At 32.0% G+C, this 22945-nt stretch overlaps 1 protein-coding gene and 1 long non-coding RNA gene across 3 annotated transcripts; both read left to right on the top strand.

The window, feature by feature from the left end:
* The first annotated feature begins 1798 nt into the window (after positions 1-1798).
* Positions 1799-6660, top strand: LOC118349188 (alpha/beta hydrolase domain-containing protein 17B-like). The gene is made up of 5 exons (XM_035692774.1): positions 1799-1923; positions 4185-4221; positions 4699-4935; positions 5145-5192; positions 6005-6660. The coding sequence occupies exons 1-5, from the start codon at positions 1799-1801 to the stop codon at positions 6530-6532; spliced, it is 975 nt and encodes a 324-aa protein (XP_035548667.1). The 3' UTR covers positions 6533-6660.
* Positions 6661-11210: 4550 nt separating this feature from the next.
* On the top strand, positions 11211-15944 carry LOC118349247. 2 transcript variants are annotated; one of them, XR_004802207.1, is made up of 5 exons: positions 11211-11529; positions 11668-12099; positions 12637-12750; positions 12850-12969; positions 15571-15944. It is a non-coding gene; the product is annotated as an uncharacterized LOC118349247 (long non-coding RNA). The 2 variants fall into 2 exon arrangements; XR_004802208.1 differs by lacking the exon at positions 12637-12750 and having other exon boundaries at positions 11212-11529.
* Positions 15945-22945: the final 7001 nt, after the last annotated feature.

The raw sequence follows: 22945 nt of genomic DNA, 5'->3' as shown, positions 1-22945 counted from the left end.
TCGAGAAAACACTAGGATTTGTGTCTTGCTTGAGCACATTGTGGCACGAGACTCGAGCAAACTCATGGGTTGAGTTTCACTCAAGCGCCATGTCGAGGGGCAGTCGAGCAAACTCATGGGTTGCGCCTTTATGCTCATGAACCAGGCTCCAAATGCAACCCAACAAAATGCAGCCCACTATGTAAAACAAATGAAGTTTATTTATATATATATATATATGCATATACACACACAAATATATATATATACATATACACACACACATAACTTGACAGAGCGCATATTTAGAGAGAATGACAGACATTGGTGATAACTATTAGTTGTTAAATTATCAATTTCTGTTATTTCAAACTATATGAGAAGGTAAAAAATGAATAATAAACGAACAAGTTCCCTCTGTCATTTCCTTCAGCCTTATCCCTTGTCCCACACCCTTCCATGAGAGAGCTCTGACTCGATTTCTATTCATTACCAAATAACTTAAACTTTATATATATATATATATATATATATATTGAAAAGGAATCAAATTCAGTTAAACTCATATAATGTCTTATAAGTCTTAATAGGTAAACACATGGCTTTAGGCAAAATTTAAATCATTCCAGGTGTATGGCTTTATTGTAAAAACTGAAAAGATCTTTTATACAAAGAGGAATTATGAAAGTGTAACAGTACATATGCAAACTAAATTATAATTGACAAAAATGAAAATGTGTTCTGATTTAGTTATTTATTTGCTATACTTCATCCATCCTAAACTCACTACAACACATGAGGCTAGTTGCCACGAGTTTAGCAGATAAATCGTGGTTAAAAATTTTGCCACCATTTTGTATCGTAGGTGAACCGTGGAAAATACTTTGTCTGGAAAGTTCATTTGTGTCAAATTTTTTCCCGTAAACTTTAAAACAAAATACAAAAATCAATATATTTTTTTACTGCCTCTGGGGATACTTAGCAGAAGGAAAAACTTGAGGCAAGCACTTGATGAATTCCAATCTGAAATTACGGGGAAATGGCATGAATATAATTATGTTATCATTTTTACAAGATTTTAATAATTTTTTATTAAATTGAAATCCATCAAAATCAAACAAGATTTAAATATATTTTAAAAATAAAATTGAAAAAATTATTGAAGAGTTGCATCAAAATTATGAAGTAATTATGTCAATATTATTTTTCTAAATATATATATATATAGCTCAATGTTCGATACTAGATATAATTAATATATATAGCCTGCCTCTTGCATGGCTTAGTAATATTAGATTGTATACTATATTAAAGTACTATACTATATTAAAGTATTGTATCTAACATTTTCCCTTTTTTTATTTACGGTTACCCATAAAGAAGTTTGAAAGGTTTTGACTATTAAATAAAAAATATTGTGAACCATTGTCATTGTTTAATGTGTCTATTTGGTAGTCAAATTTTTTTTTCTTTTTTGATAGAAACATACTCATTTCATTAAAGAACTGAAATTACAAATGTGGCTTATCAATACAAGAGAATCTAATACATAGAAAATTCAGTCTGTAAGCTAACTAACGCAACAACTCTGGAGCTTCCCCACTCACAAAATCTTTTGTGACGGACATTGTCTTAACTTCTAATAAACTTTCTCATAACAGAGAAAACGCTTTGTAAAAACAAAACTTAAAACCCCTCTCTATCCTCCCAGGGAAGAAGAGTATGAGACACTGTTATGGACATCAAATCCAATAGCCTAAACCTATTTATTAAAAGCTAAAGTCAACAAATAACTACAAATAACCACAAAAACAACTACATGACCACAAGCACTGGTGAGGCCCCAGACGACACGCCCACCACAAGCATCGTCATCTTGAGCCCTGGTGGAACAGAGCACCCAGCTTTCGTACAGACCACAACCCGGCCGTACAATCACCGGCCGTACAGCTTTCGAAACCATAGACTATGATGCATAGGCAACCCAAATAGAGGTTCCCGAGGAAGAAGGATTGAACCCGCCCAAGTGATAGTAATGGAGGCCAGTCTCCATTAATAATCAATTGTATTTTTTGAGATGTACTATTTAGTTAGGCAAAAAACCATGTTTGGTCTGTCGTACCTAGACGTAGGAAATGAACAAATGGTATTGTATGATATTATTTGGGAGGTGACAATGATATTTGAATATTTGTGTTTTAATGGATGACATGAGTTCCGGTTTAGACCTCTTGTACAAATAGTATGTAGTCTCTGACTAAACATTTACTTATTTCGATGTGATATACATACACATGTCTATTTGCTTACACATGGACTTCCTTGAGAAAATTGAACGCATATTCCCGATCTAAAAAAATTTGGAGTGCTGCTAACCGGCTGGCATAACTTTGGTTTCAAATTGTGCCTATAACTAGTTTTACCCCTTATTGATATTTGGACTTTTGTTGTAATATGTATTCTTTGGCCTTCTACAATATTTGGCTTCGACTGGAACTCATAAACTATAGGTGTGATAGGATCATTTTTCAAGTGCTGCTTTTAGATCCTAATGGAAGAGATCAAGGTTTCTATAGTCATATCTTCAGTCTTATTTTTGAGAGATAGGCCAAAATCTTTTTATGAAGGATGCAACTTGTCTATTGTACAAGCAACTAGAAAATGCTTGGTAATACCTATTCCCAATTGGTCCAATTCATGATAAATGATAGCTAACTCATGGGCTTACTCTACCATGGATTTGGAATCATCAATCATAAAGTCAAGAAATTGGCTTGCAGTATGCTTATCCATAGTGTACACCATATTTCTTATCAAGAGCATTCCAAATCTCTTTGGGAGATTTATTGTGTAGATAAACATAAAAAATGTATCACTTAAATGATTTAAAACCCTACATTTACACAAACTATCTTCTCTGTGTAAGGCTGCAAATCAATAGTACGTGCGGATTCATGAAAATAAATAGAATGATGATCATTTTCAATAACAAAATATAATCTAAGCATGACAAGAAAGATTTTCATTTTTTCTTACCAACGCTTAAAATTGACTCCTCCAAATTTTTCGGGTGTAATAAGTTCATTAGAAATCATGATGATAACCAATCAATTAACAACCTTAGTTAATTTTTTGCAAGATTCAACAACGTCGGTTCTTGATAATCTTATATTTGGTGCACAAAAAAAAAAAAAAAAAAAAAGATCATCGAACCCAATATAAAATAGCTAAAGAAAGAAAGACATAAAATGAAAGAGGAAGTGTTTTTCTAATTTTCTAGAGAATTTGGAGCGTTTAAATTTGTGTGTGAGGTTTCTTATCCCTAAGATCACTCAAGACACATGTATTGATTCAAGTCACCATGATATATTTTCATTTAAAATTTTAACCACCAAATTGACATATTAAATAATGACAATGATTCACATTATTTTATATTTAACAATCAAAACCTTTCAAAGTTCTTTAAAAATTACTGTAAACCGAAAAAAGGGAAAATATTAGATACAATACTTTAATATGGTATAGTATCTAATATTACTAAGCCATCCAAGAGGCAGACTATTGATATTAATTATATCTAGTTTCAAACATTGAGCTATATATATATTTAAAAAATAATACTAAGATAATTATTTCATAATTTTGATGCAACTCTTCAATAAGTTTTTTTAATTTTATTTTTAAAATATATTTAAATCTTGTTTGATTTTGATGGATTTCAATTTAATAAAAAATTATTCAAATCTTATAAAAATGATAAGATAATTATATTGGTGTCATTTTCCCGTAATTTTAGATTAATTGGAATTCATCGAGTGCCTGCCACAAGTTTTTCCTTTTGCTAAGTATTCCCAGAGGCAGGAAAAAAATGTATGGACCCCACAGTCGTCAGATGTACAAAATGTAATTAAATCGGTTTGGTTCGGCATCGGAATCCGATACATTATGCATTAACTTTCTAGTGAATCTGTGACTTACGAAAATATTAGAAGTTCATAAATTTCTTTCTATTTTTTTCTAGTATGAATTGATACTTTGATTTCTGTTTGAAAGGGCCTTTTGTTTTTTCAAAAAGAATCAATTGATGATCTTGTTTTCGACTGATTTGCTTTGTGTGTGGGACTGATCTTCGGCACAATGTGATTCATTAAACTGCCAATTGGCTTTATTTTAAGATATTCCATCTGGATTTTATGATGCAGATATGACTATTCTGGCTATGGAGCCTCTGCTGGTAAGGTAGGCCATGATTTGGTCCTGAGTTGTACTATATTATGCAGTATCAATATACTCCTCATTCGTACTCTGTTACGTGTTCGCATTGACTTCATTTGGTAATGGTTTGCTGATTTATGAGGTGCACCAGAGGGACTTAAACTTGGGATTTACCACAGGAATAGATATCTCTTCAGATAAGGAGACCTGATTCACATTATAGAAGCAATTTTGGGTTTTGGATCAATTAGTACCGTATACAAATAGTTATGCGAGTAGCTTGAGAGGAATGGGCAATACATTGGAATGTTAAACTTTTTGTTGGTAGATATGGACATTAGAGATCATATCTTCCTTCTATATCGTCACTCTAAACATGCTTCCTAGTATGCATACTATTTTTTATTTGGTTCTGCTTGTCAGATTTGATACTGTAGAAAATCTGTGAGCCTTGTGGATCAATGTTGAAGTACTTAATCGTGCTGTTGTTATGAAATGCAGCCTAGTGAATCCAATACATATGCTGATATCGAAGCAGTCTATGAGTGCCTTGAGACCGAGTATGGAGTTAGCCAGGAAGACTTGATCTTGTATGGGCAGTCAGTTGGAAGTGGGCCAACATTGCACTTGGCAGCTAAACTGCCAAGGCTCAGAGGCATAGTTCTACACAGTGCGATTCTTTCAGGTCTTCGTGTGCTCTGTCATGTCAAGTTCACATTTTGTTTTGACATTTATAAGGTGAGGAAGTCTCTTGTTTCTTATTACAGAGATGTGAATTAGATGATCATTAGAAGCCTATGGAATGTCTGTATAACAGTGTGCTTCCAATCCATTCCATTGGTCAACTTAGAATGTTACAAGCACCAGTATGCTAGATTGAGTATTGTGCACTGGCTTATTGCTATTTCTGCTCCATTTCAAGATAGTAACCGTCCTATTTTACACAGAACATCAACAAAATTAAGAAGGTGAAGTGTCCTGTGCTTGTGATACATGTAAGTGTTTCTTGACAACTTTAACAGGTATAGAGCTTTCATTTCCCAGTAGTTTCTTCTCCCTTCTCATGATTGTTTGTAATTAGTGACTCGAGAAGACAACCATATGTATGCCCTCGAGCCCCAATACAATGCGAAAAACCACAAGATAATCCAAACAAATCTGTTATAAGAAAATGGGTTTAGCATCATCTAAAACTTATACCCACGACTCAAGTAAAACTTATACCCACGGCTCAAGGAACACGCCTCAAGTGTAGACAACATGGGAACTGTTTCTCTGGGTTTTGCACCATAGGGACTCATCTTGATTTCGTGTCTCAACAAACCAAGCGTCACAAGTTCTTTGTGATTTGTGCACTCTAAATCCTTTCCAGGAAAAAACCTTCAAACTAGCCATCCCCCATTGTCTTTTTTCTCAGGTGAAAAAAAAAATCGTATTTTTCTGTCTTGGTTTTGCATCAACTACCGTGTTCTCACCAAGTAATAAACACCTTAATTTTCCCTCTTCTTCTTTGCTTTCTCTACGGACTGAAAAAGGAAAAAAAAATTGATTTCCTTAGTGGCTCAACCAAATGAGATGTTGGTAACTTGGTATCATTCTCCAATCACCAAATATGGAAGAGGAGCCAGCTCTTTTACTCTGTAGTTTTGCTGTTGAAGATTCCTTTGAAGAACCTCTATGGTTTTGTTAAGTGCTGCTATGTGATGCATGTGCCATGCCGAAATTAACTAATAATTCTCCTATAGGAAACCATCTTTGTCAAATTTCTATGCATGACGTGTTGAGATGGGGTTGGATAAATTTACAGGGGACAGAAGATGATATTGTCAACGTGTTGCATGGCAATGGACTGTGGAAAATGGCAAGGGAATCATACGACCCTTTGTGGATTAAAGGAGGTGGGCACTGCAACTTGGAGCTTTACCCAGATTACATCCGCCATCTTCGCAGATTTATCCAAGAGATGGAGAATATAGCCACAGAAATCCGCCTTAAGAAGATTCGGCAGAGCCAGTTTCTTCTACAAACAAGGTCCACAGTTACTGCTAACAGGTGCTGTAGAATCAAAGTCCGGCAACCAAAATGGCCTCATTGTTCAAGACCAAGCTGCATAAAGTGTTCATGGCGGCCCAGATGCCTAGAATGTTGGAAGCCTAGCTGCAGCAGAGAATGTTGGAGACCTAGGTGTGGAGAATGTCCTAGCTGTCCTGAATGTTGGAGACTGAGGTGCAATAGATGTTGTTGGAGACCAAAATGGCCAAAATGTTTGAGACTAGGCTGCTGCATGAAATGTTTTCGGTGGCTATGTTGTGTGGGAACACACAGTGTGGGCTAAGACCGAACGAGGAGGATGGCTAATGGGGATTATGTGCTTGTATATTACCGTAACTTTATAAGAGCATACTCGTTGACTTGGTTAAATGAGAAGATTAGCTAAAATTTATATAATTTGTATCAAAAAAACTCTACATTGAATTGGTCATCTTTAAAATAATTTGAATTTCTGCTATAGTGATTAGCTAAATATAGAGAACCACAATTAGTTCACCAAACATTAAAATAATAATTTTTCACTCTAATTAAGTTTAATCTCAATTTTTTTATTAGCATTAAATGACATTTGAAAATATGATTTTTTTAATATTAATTTAATTAGAATATAATTATTAATAATATTAAATTGATAGGATTATAAAATGTGATACAAATAAATTAAATAAAAAAATTATTAATTTAATAATATTTTATTATTATATAGAGAGTGGATGGCTAATCCAACATGGAGATTAAATTTAAATAGAATAGGTAAATGCAAATAAGTGTGATATTAGTTAAATTTTAAAGATGAATTTGATCAATCTAATAAAAATGCTCTAACATTCCTATAATCTTGTGCAGTAGCCTACGGAATTAAAGGAGGAATTAGTTGGATACTGAACGAAATTTGATATAATTATATATTTCTGCTGATAAACCTTTTTGACATTAATTTCTGAATGTGCAAACTTAGATGAATAATTCCGAAACTCTGACCTTTCAAGTTAAGTATTTACAACCTGATTTAATTGCTCATCGTAGCTTTTAATGTGTTTAGATATATTATAAATAAATTTTTGTGACAAGTAATGATTTAACATATATTATTATAAATATAACAATTTATTTTTTCTAGTAATTTAAATTTTTAGAACAAGTTGAGATTAGCCAACCCCCCCTTTATTTATGAAATGGATGCAGAGAAAGAATGCAAGTGTAACATCACCATCCAAGATTTCTGATTTTCTTTTACAACTCAAGAGCCCTAGCTATTTCAAAAAAAAAAAACTCGAGCCTAGCCTCACATATCTAAATCCTGAGGGGTAGCTCAACTGGTCCGGTCTCGGGTTTGCTTCTTAATGGTCACTAGTTCGAGTCTTCTTAGGACCACTAGAGGTTTACCTAATTGTTAATTTCAAGATCCCATAGGATTAGTCGCGATGAGAATTTAAAAAAAATATTAAATTATTTATTATATTTTGTATGAAAATTTAAAAAAATTATAGTGATGAGATGAGATGAAATGAAATATTTTTACTATCTAAACGAGACCTAACCTTCTAAAAAATGGTTCATACCATAATAACTTTACGAAAGTTTATATATATATATTGATATACAAAAAATTTATTTTGATTAACGTTCTTACTAATATTTATATTATTAATTTATCGCCTATTAAGATTGACAATTCGTATTGTCATTTAAAAGGTAACTGAACCAGCTTCAATTTGATTATTTGAATCGTTCAATTAAATGCTGAATAAATAGTTGAAGAAATAATTTATACAAATTTTAAATAGATAAATTCTACATAAGACTTTGTAAAATGATGGATCTATTTTAAAAAGAGTTTTGTTATTCATCATTCTCAAACACCATACACTATATTTTTTTTTATTTTTTTTTAGTTTTATTATTTCTAAACTAATTAAATTGATTTTCTACTCATTATCCATACATCATATATTCGATAATAAAAAATTAAAAAATTAAAAAATTATGTGTAGAGTATTGTGTGAGGATGATGAGTAAAATTTTTCATTCTTTTAAATTTTAACTCGAGCTTACAACTTGTACGTTGAAAAAATAAATAAATTGTATTCAGCGAACAAATGAAATGATAAATATATACGTGTATATATATATATATATATATAATGAATTAGATTGAGAAATTAATAGAAAATATATAAATTATGATTTTATGAGTGGAAATAATCATAAAATTGTCACTATTATCAGCTTGTATGTGTGTAAACTCTCTCTCTCTCTCTCTTATGCACAAGCGCCAACACATATGCTCTCTGCAATGATGATTTCTTCACCTATTTATTCAGCCTTCCTATATATAATTCCTCTTTTCAGATGTTAGATAAGGACAGATGGATCGAACCAAATTAGACATAAATAATTACATAGTTTGTTAGAAAAAGAAAAAGAATTCATAAACTAAGTTTGAGAAATATATTGTGAGAATAAAAATAAAATATTGCAAATCAACAAAGCCATTAAAAAACATAGATCAATAGCCTCCACTACTTACTATCAATTAGAAACATAGAAAACAATTCCATGATCATACATTTCATATCTTATTTGCCGGTAGAACAATACGGTACCAAACACACATCGTGGAGGATCACCGGTCGGCCACAAGCCCGCTTAATCATGTATCGAATCAGATGTTTCAGTTGGAGGAGTATCATGATCATTAAGACCACAACAATACAGATCACGATGGCAACAAGAATCTTATGCTAGCGTGCTTTTGATGAAAGCAATGAGTACTATAAATACACTGATCACGAAAAATTTTATCAAAAATTGCTTTGAGCTTTCCATTATCACAGTTTTTTCTTGCACTTTTCTAAATAAATGGCCAAGTTTATAATATTGGATTTCAACAAGAAGAATATCTTAAACTTTTTTAGAGTTTACCATGTATGAGAGACCTGAATAAATAGGCGAAGACAAATGCTTACGTACAACGGAAAATCTTGAGTAATATTAAATAACTTGCTTGAGTTTTAAATAAATGATGGAGACAAATACATTGATCATGACATCAGGTACAGTTGGTGGGAAATCTGGGCCCCATGTTAGATTGATTTTTATCATTTGGAGGCATTCAAATTTCAATCAATTCAGCGCATGGGGCCTACACCAATTCTATAAATATAAGGTACACACATGAAGACATAATGTGATGTCAATGCATTGGTGATGGTTTGCGTTTAGTCACTTTCAGATGTTGGAATGAACGATCCAATAAAATCATACTGACATGATCTTGGGTATAATTAAATAAGTTGTTTGATATATAAGGTACACACTCGAAGACATAATGTGATGATTTGCGTTTAGTCACTTGTTTGATGTTGGATACATCGTACATAACGAATTATTCTTGTTGGAATAAAATATTGCTATTATAGTACATAACAGCAAAATATGAAGATTAATAATTCAAATTCATCTCTATAAATTTAGGAAATATTTGGATTTGAAAATAATTTGAGATGAGTTGAGATGGATTGTGAATAGTAATAAAATTTATGAGTTAAAGTTATTAAATAATAATAAGATGAGTTGAAATGAATTAAAATGAATTGAAATGAACTTCGAATCCAAACATCTCCAATTTTTCTTCAAAATGTTAATGCATTAATTGTTGTAATTTATAATTAGGATTTAAATCGAGCAAATTGGAGCTATTGATGTAAGAGATTGCTCAATCAAATCATCACGTGGGGCCTACACCAATTGTCTAAATATAAGGTACACACATGATGACATGATGTGATGTCAATGCATTGGTGATAGTTTGCGTTTAGTCACTTTCAAATGTTGGAATGAACGATCCAATCAAATCATACACATGATGACATGATCTTGGGTATAATTAAAAGAGTAGTGCTATATTTTTGAGAGATATAGTCCGAAAACCCACAAAAAAGGTAAGAAGTATTTTTTTATTTTTTATTTTTTTTATTTCATATATCTTTTTAATCGTCATAAATATTTTTTAAAAAAATAAAAAATTCATAATATTATTAAAAAATACTTTTTAATCATTAAATACTAAATAAAAAAAAGCATTTGAGACACAAATTCAAGTCCCAAAATATTTCTCTAATTAAAATTACTCTTACCATTTGTTTACAGTTAATTTAATTTTTACCGCGGTAAGTTTTTTATTTTTATTATTTTTTATTTAATAATTAAGTAATTATTTTTTAATAATATTGTAAATTTTTTTTATTTTTTAAAAAATATTCAAATGTGTTAAAAAATATATAAAAAAAATTTTAAAAATCCCGAAAACATTAACAGAATCTCAACAGGAGCTCAGAGCGATATGAGTAACACCGCCCGTAATTAAATAACTTGCTTGATATAATGTACACAACGAATTATTCTTGTCATCATTATTCCATTAATTAGAATTAATATTGTTACTATAATACATAACGGTAAAATATGAAGATTAACATTCTGTCTGTTTCGCCTTTTTTGTGTGCATGTCATGTCTTCAAATTGCATTGTCATCCTCGTCTAGGTATACGAGACTGTCAATAATAAGTGGAAGGTTGACATATCCATGACTTGGCAACACATGATCAAGTGGCATGTCACATCAAATTTAAATCATAGAAAAGGAAAGGAATCCTACTATAGTTGACAGCATTAACATACATGATATGGATCAGTCCCCACTCACCTAATAATTTGTCTCATCTAGTGGATAATGAACACGCGTAGAGGTGCATGATGAACAGATATTTGTTTGAGAGTTTTGAAGAAAGGATCAGTACAGAAATTTAAGAAAGGAGAGCGGAACGTAAAAAATACTAAAGAAAAAAATAATGATTTGGTTAAATACACTAATTAAATGTGATATTGGTAAGTTTATATTCTTCCAATATCTATCTCTATCTATATATAAAGTGGCTATCAAACGGTACTAAACGAAAATTCTTGTTTTAATGTCTATCAAACGGAAGTTCTTGATCCCATTCTCTCGAAGCTTCTCCCCCTCCCACTCTCTCGCTCACTCTCAATCCTCTATATATTCTCCTACTCTATATATCCTCTGTGTGCCCCTTTCGTTTTTTCCAAATGGGGATTTCGATGATTCGTCCCTATGAAGATTTCATTTATATTTCAGTTTTATCTTTATGAGTTTGATTTTCTCTTTGGTTTGGATTCGCTTCCGTGAGTCAGTCTGATCATTCTTTGATTGAATTGCTTCAAAGTCTAGCAGACATGGATATAACATTTCAAGCATTCAAGGTAAATTATGCTACCATATTTTTCTTGGGATTTTTAAATTAATCTCTTCGAATTATAATGATTATCTAATATTTATTCATCTGTTGTTATTTTGAATGCTGTTGCAAAAATCCCGGTTGACGACTCTACTATGACCAGAGTTCAAGGCTCTCTGCTCTCCTTCAACAACCACACCAACTCGAGCTTCCATTAAAGTCTTGGGCTTCAAAGACAAGCAAGAAATCTCAGAGACTCCAAGAATCGGAAAAATGGGAAGATCATGGGGTCAAGCAATGTTTATCGAAAGATAGAGAAAATGAAACCGAAAGGGAAACGCTACGCAGAAAGAATATAGGGTTTTATCTTGATTCTCTTGAGGTACACCGCGCAAAAACCCTAGAGAAAGAAATGGAAAGTCAAGCCAAGTAGCACTCGATTTGAAGTTAGAGCGATCATTCCGTTTGTTTTTCTACTCGATGGAAGTATTTGTCTCGATTTTATCAGGAACCAAACTGAATGTTAAGTATGCGACTATCTGTTGAAGTTCTTGATCGTGTTCATTTCCGTTGTTGATTCTGATTTCTGATCTCCGTGAGTAAATTTATCATCTATACACTCATTTAGTTTTCATATCTTTCTAATGTTTAAGAATATAGCAGACCGGGCAATGATCCTAATTTCTTGATGAAATTTACTCTGTTTTTTTTATTCATTGTGATATTTCCTCTTCAGTTTCTTTTCGATTTTTCGGTTGCCTCTTCGTGTTTTACATTCATTGCACCGTTCGGGAACCAAACTGAATGTTAACGATGCGATTATCTGTTGAAGTTCTTGATCGTGTTCATTTATGTTGTTGATTCTGATTTCTGATCTCCGCGAGTAAATTTATCATCTATACACTCATTTAGTTTTCATATCTTTCTAATGTTTAAGAGCAGAGCAGACCGGGCAATGATCATAATTTCTTGATGAAATTTACTTTGTTTTTTTTTTTTTTATTCATTTTGATATTTCCTCTTTGGTTTCTTTTCGATTTTTCGGTTGCCTCTTCATGTTTTACATTCATTGCACCATTTGGCCATTTTGTTTTAACTATACGGATAAACTGTGCAAATAAATGGTTTGCAGCTTTGCTGGTTCATTCACCATTAATTGCACCGCTTGACCCTTTGTGGGGGACACTTGCTGAATGCAATAACAATTGAACACTTCATTTTGAGACTGACTTTTCATTTGAAATTTGTGAGTCATTGTCTCAACTTAATTTGTATGGTTCCTGGTTGAATTTCATTTTTCTGTGTCTGGCAAGATTGAAATTACTTATTTTTCATTCTTCTACAGACATGCACAAAAGCTGCAAAAAATGATGAGATGAAAGCACACAACATATTTGGATTTGAATGGTCTGAACCCTTGGTTACATTTGCACTCTTCTGTGGAAGCTGTTCTTCTTCTCCTACTGTAAGTTTGTATTCAATCCTGGTGATATTCTTAATTTGTGGGGGAAGTCCCAAGTTTTTTTTTTAATATTTTGGACCATGAGAGTATAATTCATGGGTTTACAGACTGTTCATAAGGTTGATTTTTAATTGGAGAAGTACCCTATAAGTATAATCAGTTTGTTTACAGATTCTGTTGATGAAATTATACAGACAACGACGCTTTATTTATATACTCAGTGAGCTTCGTTGGATATCAGATAACAATAATAATTAATACCCATATATTTAAATAACATATATATATACATATTTGATACTGATTTGAATGCATGTTTATGAATATCTACACATAGCCCCACCCTATCAAGATGACGGGTTCTTTTCAGAGATGTGATAAGGTTTTTATCTGAAAGAGGATAAGAAAAATGAAATCTTAATGCACTGATTGTGCTTCCTTCGGTTCATTATAGAGAAATGGAGTTTGAAGGAATAGTCTGTTACTCTATTCTAAGTTTCTTGATCGTGATCATAGGTGATGTTATCTTTTATGGATTATATATATATATATATATATGCATTTATCAGTTGCTGAAATTCGGATGTCTTATTATATCATTAGATTTTGAATAATTGATGACAATGATGGATAACATTATTGCAAAAACTCAACAAAACTAAGTTCCACCCGTTTAAGAAGTATAGCTGTATAGGTTCAACATATGATGAAAAGTTTGTACTCTTTATATGAGTTCATCTGCTGTCAGGTAATATTTATTCCTTTTGGCTTGTCTATTCTATTATTATGTTTACGAGTAGTTGATAAATTCTACCTGAAATTTATTTTATAAAACAAAGTTAGAAAGAGATGCTGATGAAGAAGAACATATAAAGTTCGCTTACAGGCGCTTGACCAAATTTTATCATTCAGATGGTTTGTCCTTTATCATGATTTCACTTAATCGAAAGTTTCATATGCATTATATCTGGATTTCTTTTGTCAACTAACGGCAAACGTGCTTTGCACGTTGATACTGTCTTAGTATTTATATATATAAATATATATATATATATATATATTTCTCAAAATTAGTTTTCTGAAATCTTTTTCTTTTACTAAAATAATTTTTTTTATGGCTAATTTGGTTGGATCCATGGATCTGATTTCTTGTAGTGCCACCTTGCCCTTATCTAACATCTGAAAAGATGAATTATATAAGGTGATATGCATATATATATATATTTATATACTAGTAATGATTTAAGGATGTGTTTGGATGTTAGAGTGAATTGAGTTGAGTTGAGTTGAGATGAAAAAATATTATTAAAATATTATCTTTTAATATTATTATTATTTTAAGATTTGAAAAAATTAAATTATTATTATATTTTATATTAAAATTTAAAAAAATTATAATAATGAGTTGAAATAAATTATGATAAATTTAGGATCCAAACTAACCTTTTAAGATTCAAAGTCAGAAAAATACAGGACATCTGGGCATCGGCATCCGATAAATTAGGTGGAGTTGATGTGAAATCTGGACCCCTCGTTAGATTGATTTTTGTCATTTGGAGGCATTCAATCAATTGGCGTGTGGGGCCTACACCAATCCTATAAATATTAGGTACACGTGATGACATGATGTGAATTGAATGCATTGGTGATAGTTTACGTGTAGTCACTTTTAAGATTAACTTATTTCGATTGAGAAATATTTGGGTCTTGAAAATAGTTTTTGAATTTGTGTCCGAATGAATTTTTTTTTATTTTTTTAATTTAATGATTAAGAAAATATTTTTTTAATAATATTATAAATTTTTATTTTTTTAAAAAATATTTATGATAATTAAAAAAATATATAAAAAAATTGAGATATATTGTTTAAAATTCTTATTCAAGACCTATTTTCACTAAACGTAACAATTCTCATTTCGATTAACATTCTTATCAATATTTATATTGTAAGTTATTGTTTAGATAATAATATGAGATGAAATAATTTTACATAAAATTAAAAATTAAATAAAATATTATTAAAATATTATATTTTAATAATATTATTATTATTTTAAAATAAAACTTACAACTTATGTGTTGAAAAAATAAATAAATTATATTCAACGAACAAATGAAATGGTAATTATATATGTATATATATTACTCCAAAGGGAAAAAAAAAACTAGGTTGAGAAATTAATAGGAAATATATAAATTATGATTTTATGAGTGGAAATAATTATAAAATCGTCACTATTATCAGCTTTTGTGTGTGTAAACTCTCTCTCTCTCTCTCTCATGCACAAGCGCCAACACACCAGCTCTATGCAATGATGATTTCTTCACCTATTTATTTAGCCTTTCTAAATATAATTCCTCCTTTCGAATGTTAGATAAGGGCAGGGTAGATCGAACAAAAATAGTCATAAATAATTAAATAGTTTGTTAAAAAAAGAAAAAAATTTCAAAAAAAATATTTTAAGAAATATATTGTGAGAATATAAAGAAAATATTGCAAATCAACCAAGCCATTAAAAAATATAGATCAGACATAACCTCCACTTATTATCAAGAAACATAGAAAAACAATTCCAACATACATTTCATATATCTTATTTGCAGGTGGCCGGACAATACCGAACACACATTGTGGAGGATCACCGGCCGGCCACAAGCCCACTAGCTTAATGTATCAAGTCAGCTGTTTCAAAAGAAGGAAGATGATGATCAAAACCACAACAATACGGATCACGATAGCAACAAGGATCTTGTGCTTGCGTGCTTTTGATGAAAGCAATGAGTGTCATCAACACAATGATCACGAGAAATTTCATCAAAAATTACTTTGAGCCTTCCATTATCACAGCTTGTTCTTGCACTTTTCCAAATAAATGGGTTTATAATATTGGATCTCAACAAGAAGAATATCTTAAACTTTTTTGGAGCTCATAATGTATTGGAGACCTGAATAAATAGGTGGAGACCAATGCTTACAATGGAAAATTCTTGAGTATAATTAAATAATTAATTGCTTGATATAACGTATACAACTAATTATTCTTGTCATCATTATTCGATTAATTAGAATTAATATTGCTACTATAGCACATAATGGCAAAATAAGAAGATTAATATTCCAAATCCATCTGTATAAATTTAAGTTTTTTCTCAAAATGTTAATGCATTAATTGTTATAATTTATAATTTGGATTTAAACTTTGATTAGAACAAGTAGGAGCTATTGATGCATTAACATTTTGAGAAAAAACTTAAATTTATACCGATGGATTTGGAATATTAATCTTCTTATTTTGCCGTTATGTGCTATAGTAGCAATATTAATTCTAATTAATCGAATAATGATGACAAGAATAATTAGTTGTATACGTTATATCAAGCAATTAATTATTTAATTATATTCAAGAATTTTCCATTGTAAGCATTGGTCTCCACCTATTTATTCAGGTCTCCAATACATTATGAGCTCCAAAAAAGTTTAAGATATTCTTCTTGTTGAGATCCAATATTATAAACCCATTTATTTGGAAAAGTGCAAGAACAAGCTGTGATAATGGAAGGCTCAAAGCAATTTTTGATGAAATTTCTCGTGATCATTGTGTTGATGGCACTCATTGCTTTCATCAAAAGCACGCAAGCACAAGATCCTTGTTGCCATCGTGATCCGTATTGTTGTGGTTTTGATCATCATCCTCCTTCTTTTGAAACAGCTGACTTGATACATTAAGCTAGTGGGCTTGTGGCCGGCCGGTGATCCTCCACGATGTGTGTTTGGTATTGTCCGGCCACCTATGAATAAGATATATGAAATGTATGTTGGAATTGTTTTTCTATGTTTCTTGATAATAAGTGGAGGTTATGTCTGATCTATATTTTTTAATGGTTTGGTTGATTTGCAATATTTTATTTATATTCTCACAATATATTTCTCAAAATTAATTTTTTGAAATTTTTTTCTTTTTTTAACAAACTATTTAATTATTTATGACTAATTTAGTTCGATCCACCCTGCCCTTATCTAACAAGAGGAATTATATAAGAGAGGCTAAATAAATAGGTGAAGAAATCATCATTGCATAGAGCTAGTGTGTTGGCGCTTGTGCATGAGAGAAAGAGAGAGTTTACACACACACAAGTTGATAATAGTGACGATTTTATGATTATTTCCACTCATAAAATCATAATTTATATATTTCCAATTAATTTCTCAATCTAGTTTTTTTCCCCTTTTGGAGTAATATATATACATATATAATTATCATTTCATTTGTTCGCTGAATATAATTTATTTATTTTTTCAACACATAAGTTATAAGTTTTATTTTAAAATAATAATAATATTATTAAAATATAATATTTTAATAATATTTTATTTAAAATTATTTCATCTCATCTTATTATCTAAACAACAGCTTACAATATAAATATTGGTAAGAATGTTAATCGAAACAAGAATTGTTACGTTCATTGAAAATAGGTCTCGAATAAGAATTTTGAACAATATATCTCTTTTTTTTTTATATATTTTTTTAATTATTATAAATATTTTTTTAAAAAATAAAAAATTTATAATATTATTAAAAAATATTTTCTTAATCAAGTTAAAAAAATAAAATAAAAAATTATTCAGACACAAATTTGAAAACTATTTTCAAGATCCAAATATTTCTCAATCGAAATAAGTTAATCTAAAAGTGACTAAACGCAAACCATCACCAATGCATTCAATTCACATCATGTCATCACGTGTACCTAATATTTATAGAATTGGTGAATTGGTGTAAGCCCCACACGCTAATTGATTGAATGCCTCCAAATGATAAAAATCAATCTAACGTGGGGTCCAGATTTCACATCAACTCTACCTGATGTCGCTTATGTCTCTTGGTGGTGTAGCGTGGAACACACAGAGAGATTGTTTCTGAATCTGGATGACGATGGATGGTGGTTGGTGTTTGATGGGGTCATGCGTATATAGATTTGGGAACACCAGAATTTATCGGATGCCGATGCTTTGGGGTCCCTACTAGCAGAAGAAAAAACTTGTGGCAGGCACTCGATGAAGTTCAATTAATCTAAAATTACGGAGAAATGGCACAAATATAATTATCTTTTCATTTTTACAAAATTTTAATAATTTTTTATTAAATTGAAATTCATCAAAATCAGACAAGATTTAAATATACTTTAAAAATAAAATTTAAAAAAATATTGAAGAGTTGAATCAAAATTATGAAGTAATTATGTAAATATTATTTTTTAAATATATATAGCTTAATGTTCGAAACTAGATATAATTAATATCGATAGCCTGCCTCTTGCATGGCTTAGTAATATTAGATACTATACTATATTAAAGTACTATACTATACTAAAGTATTCTATCCAACATTTTTTTTTTTTTTTGGTTTACATTAATCCATAAACAAGTGTGAAAGGTTTTTATTATTAAATAAAAAATAATATAAACCATTGTCATTGTTCAATATGTCTATTTGATAGTCAAGATTTTAAATAAAAATATATCAATGTAACTCGAATCAATGCATGCCTCTTGAATCTTAGGGATACAAGCCTAAACTGCTTGGTGACCAAATGAGCAGTTGCATCCTTTGGTGAATTATAAACCTTTTAAATGTGTCTTTATTTAATTGAAAAGTTTAACTTTTCATAAGTGTTCTTTCATTTTAATTGTAACTTTTTTCAAGAGAGGTTTCATTTTCTATAAATAGGAAACCTCACACTTGAATTTAAACAATCCAAATTCTCTAGAAAATTATAGAAACATTTCCTCATTCATTTCTTTCTTTCTTTATATTGGGTTCGAGGATCATTTTTTTTTTTCGCACCGAAAATGAGATTATTAAGAACCAATGTTGTTGAATCTTGGAAAAAATTATCTGAGGTTGTTAATTGATTGGATATCATCATAACTTCTAAAGAACCTATTGAACCTAATAAATTTGGAGGAGTCAATTTTAAGCATTGGCAAGAAAATATGAAAATCTTTATCAAAATGTTTGATATTAGGAAGATGATTTCCACTAATCTTTATAATTATTCAACATATTTTCATTATATATATTAGATATATATCTATATATTTATATAAATATATCTACATATATTCAAATTGGTTCAGACCGTTCGAAAACTTCAAACAATCTATTTAAATGTTTAATATCTCGTTTGAACGTGAATAGATGTGTACAAATACACGAATCCTTCCATCAAATGCATTCTCTTCTTATTTTTTATTCAACAATGGTTGTTCGTATCCTCTCTCCCACATGCTTGTTATGTGACTTAGGATTTTGACCCTTATGTTTCGTTGATGTGTCTCATGTTCCTTAACCGGTGTCATTTGATTATTGTATTGTGTTCGTGGACTAGGCCTTCCATAACATGGTCAATTAGTAAGTTAAGCATTAGTGGGTCAGTTTCTTAGTTGGAGTCAGTCATTTAGTGGGCCTATTGCCACGTGTATAACATGGGCAGTAAATTTGTAGTCTATTTATTTTGCTAGCAGATGAATGAATGAAGTATTGTGGTATTTTCAATTCAATTAAGAGTACATGAGGCATTGACACTAATACATCTTTACAAGTTTTTATAATTGCATATTTACAATCCTAACAGTGGTCTCAGAGCAGCGTTCCTGCGACATGGTGGTTGGCACTCGGTAGGCCCAGTTGGCAGAAGCAATGGCATCCTTGAAAGGGGAAGGTGTGCAACTGCAGGAAGAGCAAGAGAGACAAAGGAATACATTAGAGATAGTATTGCAATAGATTAATAATTTGACAGTAAGTTATGAGCAGTTAGTAGTACTGGCCGCAAACCAGAATTCTGGAGAGGGGTCTTTGAATCAGAACACCAAGATTAGTAACAATCCATTGTTTGAAGGGAATGGGGGAATACAGGCCAGGTCACTTAGGTTGGATTTTCTTAAATTTGATAGAGTAGATCCTATGGAATGGGTTTTGAAAGCACAACAATTTTTTGCTTACTATCACACACCAGATGACCAAAGGTTACATATACCTTTTTTCCACATGGAGAGCAAGGCCCTCTCGTGGTACTATTGGTTAATGGAATCAAGCCCAATGCAATCATCGGATGAGTTTGTCATTGCCTTGAAAGTAAGGTTTGGACACTCAGCCTATGAGGATATGGTGGTGGAGTTCACAAAATTAAGGCGAAAGGGGAATGCAAGGAGTACCAAACTCAGTTTAAGTTTTTATCTAATAAAATAAGTGACATAACTAAAGAATTTAGAATCAATACATTTTTGAGTGGGTTACGAGATGATTTAAGAATCATGGTGACCATGTTCAAAGCCTCTACCTTATCCGTTGCCTTCGAGTTAGCCAGATTACAAGAGAAAGAAGTAGTGAGGCGTACCCAAGGTCACTTACCCATATACCAACCCTACAATAACCTCAATTCATACACCCAACTCAAACTGCCTGCACCAGCCCCCATACTTAGACTACCTCCACTACATAATAGACCTAACTCGAGAGCTCCACCATCCAACCCTACCAGAAAACCAAACTTTCCCATCAAAAGAATTACCCCCACTCAAATGCAGGAGAGAAGAGAAAAATGTTTTTGCTATTACTGTGATGAAAATTTTCAATCAGGGCATAAATGTAATAGACCAAAACTTTTCCTTCTTGAGAGTATGGGAGTTGAGGATGAAGAAGAAGAGGAGGTGGAAAAAGAAGAGGGAGCTTTTGCTGTGATCCAATCTAATGGATCTAAGAAGGAAGAAGTTGGAGAGTTAATGGGTATATCACTACATACTATAGTTGGATCTCTAGCTCCTAAGACTATGAGGCTTCTAGGGAAAATTAATCATAAAAAAGTGCTTGTTTTGATTGACACAAGTAGTACTCATAGTTTTATAAAGCCATATGTAGCAAGAAAGGCTAAGTTGTCACGGGAGGATAGCCACTTAACAGTTCAGGTGGCCAATAGGGCCACTCTTCCTTGCCTTAGTAACTGTAAGGCAGACTCTCTTTTGCAAGATTTTGCATTCATAACTAATCTTTATTTGTTAACCCTTGGAGGGTGTGATGTAGTGTTGGGTGTTGATTGGTTAAGAGGCTTGAGCTCAGTTCTATTGAATTTTTTTGATCTAACCATGAGATTTCAGTGGGGAAATCAAACTGTGAAGTTGCAAGGAATCCAAAGACCTACCAATAGTATTGATGATGAGGACCACATTGAAGAGCTCAAAAAGGATACTTCCAAAGGGTTATGGTTTCAAATTATGGATGGAAACAGAGAAGATTTAAAGTCTGAAGTGTCACCAGAAGTACAACTAGTTTCGAACAGTTTCAAGGGAGTGTTTGTTGAACCTACTGGTCTACCCCTTCCTCATCATAAGACACAACTACAGGATGAGGCCAAACCGACAAGTGTAAGGCCCTATAGGTATCCGTATTACCAAATTGAGGAGATATAGAAGCTGGTTGCGGAGATGCTTCGAAGTGGAAGTATAAGAATCAGTCAAAGTCTATCTCCTCACCTGTGTTACTAGTGAGAAAGGCAGATGGGAGCTAGTGAATGTGCGTGGATTACCGTGCCCTCAACAAACATACGATTAAAGATAAGTATCCAATTCCTAACATTGATGAATTGCTTGATGAGTTAAGGGGTTGAAATGCTTTCTAAGTTGGATTTACAATCAGGATATCACTAGATAATAATGAATCCTAATGACATCCCTAAGATTGCCTTTAGGACCCATGAGGGTATTATGACCTTTTGGTAATGCCCTTCAGGTTTACTAATGCACCTTCAAATTTTCAAGGGTTAATGAATGAAGTGTTTAGGCTATATTTGAGGAAGTTTGTACTGGTATTCTTTGATGATATCTTAATCTATAGCAAGTCTATGCAGGATCATGTACAACATCTTACACGAGTGCTATAAGTTCTACATGCTGAAATGTTTTTTGCAGAAATGTCAAAATGCATATTTGGTAGTAGGGAGGTGGAGTACTTGGGACATCTCATTTCAAAAGAAGATGTAATGGTTGATCCCTAGAAATTGATTGCAATGCAAGAATGGCCCGTTCCTAAAAACCTTAAGGAATTGAGGAGTTTTTTAAAGGCTTATAGGGTATTATAGGAAATTTGTACAAGGGAATGGAGCTATAGCAGCCCCACTTACTTCTCTCTTAAGGAAGAATGTTTTTCTTTGAAATGAGAAGGCACAAGAGGCATTTGATAGAATCAAAGAGGCCATGGTAAGTCCCCCTATTCTAAGGCTGCCTAATTTCGCTAAAACTTTTATTGTGGAATGTGATGCATCAGGAGAACCTTTGGGAGCAGTTTTAATGCAGGAATGGCAGCCTATAGCATACTTTAGGCAAGCTCTTAAAGGGAAAAATTTGAGTCTTTCTACGCATGAAAAAGAGTTGTTGGTTGTGGTAATGGCAGTGAGGAAATGAAGGCACTACCTATTGAGACAGTCCTTCAAAGTACGCACTAACCAACAGGCACTTAAATACCTACTGGAACAGAGGGTTGGGACACCAGCACAACAGAAATAGACTTCCAACTTACTGGGGTATGAGTTTGTAGTGGAATATAAAAGTGGAAAAACCAATGTAGTAGCAATGTCCTCTCATGTATCTAGTACCAAAACCCAACAGATTTAACCATATATCCATCCCAAACCTCAAACACAACCACCACAATCCCTTCCACCAAAAACCAAGCCCAAACACCACAACCATAAAAGGTACCATGCAGGTTCAGGCAATCAGTATATTACAAGCATAGTCGGTAGATGAGTTGAATTAGGCTTACCAACAGGACCCCATGTTGCAGCACCTAATAAGCTACTACCATCATGGAGCCTTGGACCAATCTCGTTACCAAATCCAAAATGAGCTCCCTTTTTACAAAGGGAGGCTAAATCTCAGATCCTTGGTTCCCTTTCAGAAGTAGATCTTGCACCATTTTCA

The sequence above is a fragment of the Juglans regia genome, chromosome 8 (assembly GCF_001411555.2).
Source record: "Juglans regia cultivar Chandler chromosome 8, Walnut 2.0, whole genome shotgun sequence".
NCBI classification, from domain to species: Eukaryota; Viridiplantae; Streptophyta; class Magnoliopsida; order Fagales; family Juglandaceae; genus Juglans; species Juglans regia.
The sequence above is the reverse complement of the archived record's forward strand: the minus strand, read 5'-3'. Positions and strand labels throughout refer to the sequence as shown.